Below are 11698 nucleotides of genomic sequence, written 5' to 3' on the forward strand. Positions count from 1 at the left end.
TTGTTATATTTTGATCCATAATTTTTTTTTATTACAATTTATTTACCAAAATTTATATTTATTTCAAATGCTCAATTGTTTTTTTTTTTGTACTTTCTAATAAAAATAAAATTAATTATTTTAATTTATGGGTTATAAAATAAAATAGATTATATTCATTATATATATGTATGCATAAGAGGGTGGTGACTTAATTTGTAAATCTAAACAAGGCTAAAGCAATAATTACTAGGTGTAAGATGGAATTTAGGCCACCAATAAATGCTTAAATGTTTGATATAATTTTATTGAATTAATTGAAATGAACCAATAATTGTGTATGATTTTTAGCCTATGGTGGCCCAACCTCCTCCCCCACTTTATGGAGATTAGATATGTATTAGTTAATTTAATAAGCTTAATTATCACTCCATCTCTCTCTCTCTCGATAGAGTAAATTATTTCATCCCATCCCAAATTTAATTAACAAGTTTTCACTAATAAATGAGTTTATAAAATACTAAAATGAGTATTTATTACTATCCCACATTATTTTATTATGAAAATTAATGTATTTTATTAATTGTGAATCAATTATAACATAAATTTAGAAAATTAGCGAGGGGAATGGGAAAAAGGAGTACAATGAGGCCAAAATACACGGTAGTGGGTGGTGGGGAAACCATAGAAGAGTAAATAGAGTCCAAGAAATGGGTTTCATGCACATGCTCTACAATGACTTTTGAGATAATTTCACCTATAAATATTGTACCATATAATATGTCAATTTTAATTTTTCTTCTTGTTTTTCTATAAAAATTGATTGATCGATTGATTTTATTAAAAAAATAAAAATAAAAATGAATTCAGGCTTAATCTAGGTGGCCAAGCTATACCACATTTGTTCCCAAACCAGAAATACACAGCCTTCAAAATAGCAGCCTCGTACATGAGTAGAGAAACTAGCAGTCCGACTGACTGATTTTGTTTAGGCTTTCGGTAATTTATGTTCTTAAAAAGAATATATAAACTAATGCGCGGGGACACATGGGAGGTGGCAAATTGGATGGTGACACAGCCTGAATTTAACGCACCAGCTTGGATATGGATTACTTCACAAAACTCTTAAGAATATGTAAAGGATACCCAACATCAGTACTTAATTGTCACAATAAAAAAATATTTTCCATCTAAATTCTCTACGATACAAAATTTATAATAAAACGAAAGGGGAGTAATTGAATTGTGTATTTTGCAAATGGTTTCTTTTATATAATAAGTTTGAAGCCGAAGCTGTAGCTTGGAGGAGATCTTATGAGTAACGTGGCCCCAGTTCTTTTACACTATTTTCCCATGCTGATCTAAATTTTAAGGTCGTTTTCTATCAATAAAGAGCCTTGAAAGAGACGCCTCCCAATCCTATCTCTCCGTGTTGTCGGCAGACTGCCTCTGCCTCTGCCCCTATGCCTTTTGGGCACCCTCGTGTTTAATTTTATAAACAAAATTTAATCAACGTCGTAATAATTATTTTTGTAATTAATTAATTTCATTTTTTAAAAAATCATTAAAACAAAAGAAAATTACACTCAACTATCGCGAACAATAAATTACTTAGAAATCATGTAGAATAATTGGATTTTTTTTTTTTCTAGATGGGTTAAAATTCCGTGCTTTATCGATTACGAAAATGGAATAACTATTGTGATATGTCTTCGTCTCAGTCGCTAACATCATCGATACAACTTTGTATGAAAAAAGTTTATTATGGTTGTCGTTATCATTATCGTTTAATTAAAACAAAATTAATTACATGATAATACAACAAGAATTCAATTTAAATAACATAATTAAGACGGGCAATTTGTCGTCAATTAATATTTTGAGCAAACATGATAAGGAAAGGAAGTGAATTAAAAAAATTTCAAGCTTTAAATGATTGAAATATCAAATGTTAAAAGAGTTTTACGAAACAGTCCAAAGACTTCTTCTCATCTAAATCTGCAATCGACATTTTAAATACAAAATAACCTTGTCTTCTTGTTTAATTAATTTATTTTTCAAAACAAAAAAAATACTAATAATATCTCCTTTGATTTACTTCATTTTGGCTTCTCGTCCACTTAAGAGTATTTATATGTGACACGTGTCTGCGTTCATAAAGTTATAAACTTGTGTATCTCGTGCATTTTCTAATTTATTCCTTTCTAAATCTTTAAATATTTGTTATGATTCATCGACTAGAAAAAATTAAAAGTATTTAGTACAGGTAGTCCTTTTCAATAATAACAAATGCATACGTTTATCACAACATAATAAAAATAATCTTCAAACTAAAATACAATTTCTTATAGAAAAAAGTAAATGTTTTTAGCATGGTTAGCCTTTTGATTATATGATATTCTAGTATGTATTATTTATAACATTAATTTTTTATATCTAAGCTGCTTTCAACCCTCTATTAAATTTTCAGGACTGATAAAAATTTTGAAGTGAGATGAAAAGAATTCAAACATTACACGCATATATATAATCATATATCATAATATATGTATGTATTTGAGAATTTTATGAAAATTAATGATTGAAATTAGTCGAATGAAAACTTTACCGAAGGGAATCATGTTATGTCACAGCCATAATACAACAACATGGATTTGCATTGATTAGTGCATGCAGCACGCATGAATTTATACCTTGACATTGTCTTATATACCTACCTATATAAAAAGTAAAAGTTTAATAATATATGATTTTCAGAAAGTTATTATTTTTGGTATCGTAAGACAGAGAGTGGCATGACAACGGTAACAGTAATGGCTCAGATGCAAATGATATCACATCACTTTGCATAAACATTTTTTTTTTTTTTTTTTTTTTGTTGGGACTTCAGTTAAATTTAGTTGCTTACGAATCACCTAATTTTTCAACGAACAATTTTCCGACCCAACTCTCTAAATGTTTAGTATGTGTTAATATAGATATATGCAGGAGCCTTGTTTGTATATAAAAATGATAGGTCAAATTATTTCCATCTTGAGGTCCTGTCCTGTTTATCTTTTAAAGAAATGAATTTTAACCCCACAGGAAAGAGAGACAAAAGGAACAACACAGTAAGTAAATCTATGTGTTACGAATATCTTCCAAGAAGAAAAATGGGCCTAGTGGTTTTCAGTTTTCACATAATGTTCCCTTCAAATCATACCATTGTCAAGAAGGAAAAATCACTTGAACCCACTAAACACTAGTTTCATATCAATGAAAACTTTATCTGACCCTAGCCATCCTGATAATCTTTAACTTTTACAGTAATCTAGTACCTTTATAAAATAATAGTAATCTAATGTTAAATACTTCTCTATGATCTGTATAATGTTAATTATTGTACAGAATTACTAAATTAATACAAAATGCTATGAACATTAAATATCATAGTATCTCTGAATCACCATATTTGCGCTACCATATTAAACCCAACTGTTAACAACAGAAAGTCACAACTCTATATGATCATTTTCATAAGATAATAAAATGGCATATGTTTTGCACAAAGGAGACTAATACAGAAACCTGCTAGGCATCAGTTAGCAAAACATACCACCGTGACTTTCATTATATGTAAGATATAGATTGCACAAAAGTTAAAACTGAAAAAATAAAACAACAAAGAAAACCACGAGTTAAAATAGAGAAAAGAGAGTTACCTTTCGTTGTGTAATTAATCCGATGAGCTTCATTTACTCCAGAGAAAAGGAAAAATAGATTTAGTTGGAATTGATACCTCCCAACTTGTTAAAAGGCACCCTCACCAACTATAGGGGAATGAGATTGGCTGGAATTCAACAAAAAACTACAAGACATATAACACTTTTCTTTTCGCTAAAACAGACAAATTTCAATTTACATACATGAACAACCATTATTTGCTTAGCAGTAATCATTTAAGCCTTTGAAATCACAGAAGACAAACGGGAAATCGTGATGTCACCACAAGGTCACCATAGTCTGAGGAGGAGATGGAGAGAGATAAGAGGTGGAGTTAGATAACATGTTGATGGCAGGCCCACACACATGCAGAGAAGCTCAGCACTTGCATGATTTTTCCATCTCAGTCAGAATATGACATCTGACATGAGTATGGGGATTCCCCATATATGCTCTACATTTTTTTTCCTTTCAAATGGGATCCACCATACATGTCTCTCAATTAAAGAAACTAAATCAAAAAATTTACCTGTATAATAAATTATTCTCCAGCTGCAAACAATTCCCAGAAAATTCAAAATGGTAAATTTGATAGTGATCAAGGTCTCATATGAATATATACTTAAACCTCACCTACTATACAAAATGAAACCTCTACTTGTTCCAAGCATTTTCTTTCCTCCTAATACTAAAATAAAAAGGCAAAATAAGTGAGCAGGTTTTCCCATTCACATACCATAGAAGGCAACTGGGAAAGAAGTATATTCTTTTAACCTCCTATTCTTTGATCTCTTGTTTTTGTCTCTCTGTATCCATATATTCTCATTTTCTTTTACAGTAAAGTTTTCTTATATCATATAAAACTTATTGTGTAGCAGCAGACTAGCAGTAAAACTCACAATTCACAAATTTATTACATATAGATTAATAATACCTCTCCTTCACACTTGGATGCCAGATAGTGGTCTTATCGTCCCACCACCAGAAGGGGACAACTGAAAGGACATGGAACTGATAGAAAGTGAAACCAGCATTGACTAAATCACTCATAAGAAGTTCAGGAATCAAAAACTACATAGAGCAATCAATAAATAATAAGTTTCGGTCAGGATTGGGATATGGAAGTGAGAAGGTAACAAACATCTAAATGTCACTAAGCCAATGCTCTTTTTAATAGGAAAGACACTGAGAAAAATATCAACTCAAGCAATAAAAAATATGCATGTTCAAGAAAACATGAGACAGATGAAAAATGAAATGGCTTCTGCAGACAAAGGAAAGATGCACACCCAAGGACCAAATCAACAAAATGAGTATGCATTCAAGATTTATAACAAATACAGTTCTGATATATAATGGACAAAAGGAAGAGTCTTGATATGTAAAGTGAGGTTACTTGAAAAGTAGGCCATTAAAATTTGCATTTTAAAAGAAGTAAATCTTAAGTTGAATCCAGAAGCTATCAACTTTTACAAGAACGCTTTATATGCTCAACCTCAGTATGCATTGGAACAATATATAAGCGGCACCATCTGCAAAAATAACTGGTACCAATGAACCTTGCACGGCATACAAGTAATGAATTGTCAGCAAAACTGGATAATTTAGATGCATAAGTTCATTTTCTGAAAGTGGACAGTTTCCATATTTGATTATTTCTGCAAAGGGCATTATACTGCAATGCTTTCTAGTTCTTCATTTTTTTTGTCCATCACACCTTGGATTATATCTGGAAGGTTATTTAGAACCTAAATAGAAGAAAAAAAACAATATTGTCAACAACAATGGCAAGAATAATGAAGCAATAGATCATTTTCAAATTATTGTCATAAATGGCAATGGTGACAATCAGAATACTGAACAAAAGTAATATGAGCCATTGAAACCCTTCTTATAATTAATAGAAGAAGAATTGGTAGTCATCCATTACCTCATACACGTGCCATGAAGCAAAAGCATCGGTTGCAGCATACTGTAGTTGCTCCTTTGATAAAACTTTAACCTCCCAATTTCCTAGTCTGATCTTCTTAGGCTTCTGAAGCTTCAAAGATTTTAAAATTTTCAAAGTAAAAATGGGAGACGATTAAGAATGAATATCTGCAAGATTGAGAGAATGAGGAAAACTCATTTCCTCAAATAACATGAAGGAGAATACATTAGAAATTAATAGCAAAATTAGCTGTGAATTTCTAAGACAATAAATTAATGTGATTATTCTTGTATTACTGGCTCTCCAAAAAATAAAATCATCTAGTTTAGACCAATCCCCGTGGAATTAAAATGATGATAAACTAGGTGTATTTTCTTTCAAGGAAGGAAAGGGGATTAGGTGTTGGGAATGCAGTGTCCAAAAATCTTACTATGAGAGCTAAGTGCTTATGGCAGTTTCTGCTAGAACTTGGTTCATTGTGGCATAAGGTGGTGAAGAACAAGAAAGAGTTGCACCAAAATGATTGGATACCAAAGCTGGAACCACTGTCCCCTGAAAATATATAGAACATCTATATGATTCCTTTCACTCTTTAATTCAGTTAGGTTTGGGGACAAGTCCCATCTCTTTTTGGAAAAATCATTAAGTGGGGCAAACACTGCTCATTTCATGATTTCTATGGCTTCAGAGACACAAGACACAATGTCACAACAATTTCTTCTTAAACCACCATGATAGTCATTTCTTTTCTGCTTCTTACCCACAGTCCTACCAGACAAAATTTAGACTTCTCTTCCTCTTTTTGGAGAGTAAAATTCCCTCCAAGCTGAGTTGTGTGGACGATGGTTTTAGATAGGACCAACACTAATAACTTGCTTCAGATCTGTATACCTCAAAAACCTAAAATTTGTTTGATGTGCTGCCATAGTTAAGAATACAATAATCTGACTGAATTAGATTACTTTACTTTTTCCACTTTTTGAGCGTGTTCTCCCAATTTGGTGATCTTCATCTCCAACTCTATCTGATTTTGGGTGAAGTAAGGATCATAATATGCTTGACAAGAGGGGCTATTTTTGTGGGGTTATGGGTCTTTTGGTTGAGGAGGACTGCAAGATCCTTAAGTAAAGATCTCAACCATTTGATGGCATCTGGGAGAGAATATTTCCTTCGCTATTTGGACTAAAAGCCATGATTCTTCAGAGGAACTTCTTTGTCCATGCTATGAAGGGATTGGCTTGCTACCTTGTCTTAATAAAGCCTTTACTTTTTTTTTTTTGAGAATAGCTTCTCCTCTCCTGTAGTTTGTAATCTTTTTCCTCTCTCCTGCTAATATTTATTCTTTTATGATAAACTTTCTAATCGGGTCTTCGATCCCAAAGCCCAAGCAGTTCTATGTGGCATCTTCATGTGGGATTCCTAGGTTTTGAATCCTTTTTACTTTAAAGGCTTAAGCCAGAAGAAAAAGAAAAAAAGAATAGCAAGAAACTATCTTTTAAGCAAAGTTTGTAGGAGTCTAAACCTTGAGAAGAGGATGTTTTTTGTTATCAATTTAAGGTTGTGCAAGCCACATAGCAGAAACAAACTTCTGCACTTTTACAATATACCGTGCAACAACGTTATTACACTAGTCATAGAACATTCTATCTCAACATGCATCTACGCTAGAACATATACTCTGGAGGTTTATCATTGATGAAACACGAGAAATATTAGAATCCAACGACTTGTAAGACATGGTTGAGAGCTTATTAGGTCATGACACTGCAAAGATAAAACTTATGATAAATAATAAGAATAAGAGAGACCAACAATTACTTGCTTAAAAGAAAATCCAAAAAAAGAAAACCTGTTTGTCAATACCACTAATAGATTAGATACATAAGATTTAGCTAAAAATTCAAAATTGCCAGCACACTAAAACTGACAGATACCTCTTTGCAAACAAGGGCCTCAGATAATGATGCAAGACCCCACTTGTCTCCACCAATTTTTTTGTTTGCTAAATCAGAAAGATCGTCCATGCCTTTAATACATACATTATAATCTCTATAAACCTTACTAGCATCACCACAAATACCCACTCCAACCTGTGCATGAGTAGTAATTGTATTAAGATATATATCAATATTGCTTCTTCTGACAAAAGATAACACACATAAAATAATCCATTTAGTTAGGAAGTGTAGGAAATAAGAACCATATGTAAGAGATTTTACAAACTTTTAAAAATGTAGAATCCTCAAGAAGAAGCTGCAAACTAGGAGGAATTCCAGAATGAATGATGTGCATCACATGACAGTGAAAACTATCAGCGCATAATTGCATAACAGCTGCCTTGTGAGGCGAAGCACCTGAAAAGAAGGATTTCACCCAAAATTGATGATTTATCCATAAAGTTTAAATTAGGTTCCGGACAAAAGTAGTGATTCGTTCATAAAAGTCTAATCTAACACATTCGTCTATTAAGAAAATTTTCCCATTCCTGTAGAGGATTCTGCATGTGGAGTTTAATAAGAATACCAGAAAATATTATAAATACCTAATAAGAAATCTGAATGTTTAAGGCTTGGGGGGGGGGTGGATTACAACATCATTCAAGTTTCTCATTTTGATTATGCTGCTAAACAAGGATCTTCCTAAATGATTTAAAGAACTATGATTCATAAAATAGACTCACTAACATGCAGAGTTTACACCCAAAAAAAAAAAACAAATGAAACTGGAGATATTCCAAACGGAAAGGGGGGAGAACCAAGGGAAGTTACTGAACCAACCTTTCCTAAAAGTGGGTCGCCATTCAATATCAAATCCAATTGCAACTTGCCCTCTTTGTTTTTTCTTGGCTTGAAGAATCTGTAGGAGCTTGGCTGCTGCTTTCTCTGCCTCCAATGCAGTTCTACTATACAAAATTCGACCTACAAACCTCAATGGAGGATACCTCATCCTAAAACTGCCTGTAACAGGAACAGCAACAGAATTCAACATACTACGAAAAGCCCCTTTTGCCGCAACACGAAGTGTCTCCAAAAGACAAAAAACGTCTGATACATCTGAGATTCTCAAGAAAATCAGCTGGTCCATTTAAAAGGTTATTCGGATTCAAGATTTTCCATCTCGAATAGGTTTCGGAAATTATTTAACTTCTTTTCGTTGGTGATATGCTATACACAATAAAGAGACTGCACATCGTTATCTTTTCAACTTTTGTGTTAAAGTGTAAATGTTGATGCTGACCGGTGGAGTTTATCAGTATACCAAGTGATAGAATCCAACACTAGGTAACGTCCATGATAACATTCGGAATTTGAGTAACTAACGGCAATTCGCTAACAATAGGATCAACTAGAAGCTTTACTTATTGACAATAAATCAATAGATCAGAACTCTAGAACCTTAACAAATTTGAAAAGAAAAAACGTAATCAACAGTAAGCATTAACTAATAAAAGCATAAAATAACAAAGAATACCTTGAGAGGGAGAGAGAGCAGGTGACTTTGAATAAGAAAGGGAACTAACAGAATCTGGCAATCGCCTACGCACCTTAAGTTATTCAGAAAATCAGCTGGTTCATTTAAAAGGTTATTCAGAATCGAGATTTTTCATCTCAAATAGGTTTTCGGAAATTATTTACTTCATTTTGTTGATGATATGCTATACACAATAAAAAGACCGCACATTGTTATCTTTTTAAACTTTTGTATTAAAGTGTAAATGCTGATGCTGATCGGTGAAGTTTATCAGTATATCAAGTGATAGAATCCAACGCTAGGTAACGTCTATGGTAACATTCAGAATTTGATTTATTAAGGCCAATTCGCTAACAATAGGATCAATTAGAAGCTTTACTTATTGGCAATAATCAATAGATCAGAACACTAGAACCTTAACAATTTTAAAAACAAGAAGCATAATCAACAGTAAGCATTAACTAATAAAAGCAGAAAATAATAAGAATACCTTGAGAGGGAGAGAGAGGTGACTTTGAATAAGAAAGGGAACTAACAGAATCTGGCAATCGCCTACGCATCTTAGATTTCTTAGCTTCCCGGGCACTGTCGGGGCTTGACATGCGCTTGTTTAAGCGCGAAGAATAAGAAGAAGAAGAAGAAGAAAACGACGACGTTTGTGGAGATCGATATGAAGCTTCGATGGCGTCAATGGCATTGAGTTGCTGCTCAGTGAAAGGTTCGTCTTCGTCCCAGGCGAATGGTGTGCCAGCATCCTGGTTGGGAGAAACTGAAGAATTTGAAACTTCCATTCCCATCGTTTGGAGATTGATTGCGTTTGTATTTGAGGAAATACGAAACAAGTTCTTTTTGATGAAAAAGTATAACATAATTACTGTTTTACCCTATTTGTTTGGTTTAATAATATCAGTCTCTTCATTTTTTTTAATCATTCTACAAATTTTCTTTTTTCATTAATCATAAAATTGTTTAAGTTTTTAGGTTATTAACTTGTAGTTTCTTTTTACTAATGTTAATTTTTCAGTTTTAATTTATATATGATTATCTAAAAATCCCTAAGAATATAATTAAAATAATAATTAATTTGTATAGTAATATACAAAATCATATGATATTAAAATATCACAAAATAAAATACAATTAACTTAATTCTAATGTTAGAGTTATATTTTATTTTTACGATATTTTATGAATACCTTTTGTAACGCCCTTTTTTTTTTCTAGCGGCGTAGTCTCAAAAAGTTCAATGGGCTGAATACTAAAATTTCATTCCAAATCAGTCGCACACACAAAAATAAAACTACTACAACCTATTGCTCAATGTCAAATATGAACCTTTAACCATAAATGCATTATTACAGTGAGAGACAAATTCATACATCCTCAGTTGATACACAATCTATATTACTATCAACTATTTACACACTCAATTCTACCGATAGAAATCTCTGCTCTGTTCCCTCTATATGCTATATTTGGAAATCGGCAACTCCAATCCCGACTTCATCCCTACTTCATCTGTAAATAATAAAGAGTGAGTACATATAACTCAGTACATTAAAAATTAAGTTACAAGTATAACATACAAACTAAATTAAAACCCAATTTTTATGTTTTCCCTTCCGTTGCCTAAGTCATACTTTCTTACTACTCTTTAACTCTAGAGTATTAATACATATCCATAGTATTTTAATTGTTACTCATATTAGGTGTGATCGTCCCCCCAACATCACCCCTCGACCCTGACTAGACCACTCAACCACACAATTATTCTCATCCATTATCAGTATCGACGATCATCAATTACCCTCCTATCACTCGACCCCTAGTTGGCCACTCGCACACACCAGTATTGTTTTCTTCTGTCACCAACATCGGCAACTCAACATCTTACTCGTCGGAAACTCCCAAATATCACCACTATCAGCGATCGACTTACTCTTTCTAGATAGCGACAACCAATATCGTCGTCCCTCATCTCAACCACCTCAAATACAATTTCACCCCGTTCTTAGTCAAGATGTCCAATAAACTCGCATACTTAATCCCCACTACGAGTATGCCAATCTAAATTGTTCCTACACCAACAACATTGTCCTGAAATTTTCTAATTCTTTAACATATGTACAGAACATACACACACCTTCCCATACAACACACACTCACACTTAGCACATATACACCAGTATACCCCTATACCTAGTGCTCACCTATTCAATTCCTAAATTTACAACAACTACACCAGCCTATATTCACATGCAACGCACACCCACACACAACACATTTACACCAATACACCTCTATTCTAATCCCCCACACACACACACCCGCTACAGGCCTACATTTCCTGCTCCCTAATTTCTAAAATACTCACACTTCACCCCTACATGCCTATACTCCCTGATAGTACTCAATTCACTCTCTATCCCTTCCTTCACTTCTCCTTGTTTATCTCGGCTTCCCGTCTTTTTCCTCCTAGCGGTATCAATCTCTCACAGCACACTACATCTCCCTATCCTCCTCTTCTAGCTCCTCCCCTACTACCCTCCTATACTCTTTCTGCCCCTAACCGTTCCTATCTCTATACCTCTCTTACCTCCCCTTCGTTTACCTCAG

General features: G+C 33.2%; 1 protein-coding gene across 7 annotated transcripts; it reads right to left on the reverse strand.

The window, feature by feature from the left end:
- Positions 1-3297: 3297 nt before the first annotated feature.
- On the reverse strand, positions 3298-9921 carry WRNEXO (Werner syndrome-like exonuclease). 7 transcript variants are annotated; one of them, XR_015817573.1, is made up of 8 exons: positions 9573-9920; positions 8389-8568; positions 7835-7965; positions 7546-7701; positions 5612-5722; positions 4616-5429; positions 4211-4233; positions 3298-3981 (listed from the first exon to the last, which is right to left on the reverse strand). XR_015817573.1 is itself a non-coding variant. In XM_088215071.1 (6 exons), exons 1-6 carry the CDS (start codon positions 9877-9879, stop codon positions 5352-5354), a joined length of 957 nt encoding a protein of 318 aa, XP_088071197.1. In that variant the 5' UTR covers positions 9880-9921; the 3' UTR covers positions 3298-5351. The 7 variants fall into 7 exon arrangements, 2 of the variants coding, with proteins under 2 accessions (XP_088071197.1, XP_088071195.1); XR_015817574.1 differs by having other exon boundaries at positions 3298-3808; positions 3885-3981; positions 4211-5429; XR_015817571.1 differs by having other exon boundaries at positions 3298-4233.
- Between the last annotated feature and the right edge of the window lie 1777 nt (positions 9922-11698).

Source organism: Carica papaya, chromosome 3 (assembly GCF_054855325.1).
Source record: "Carica papaya isolate Zhongbai chromosome 3, ASM5485532v1, whole genome shotgun sequence".
Lineage (NCBI taxonomy): Eukaryota > Viridiplantae > Streptophyta > Magnoliopsida > Brassicales > Caricaceae > Carica > Carica papaya.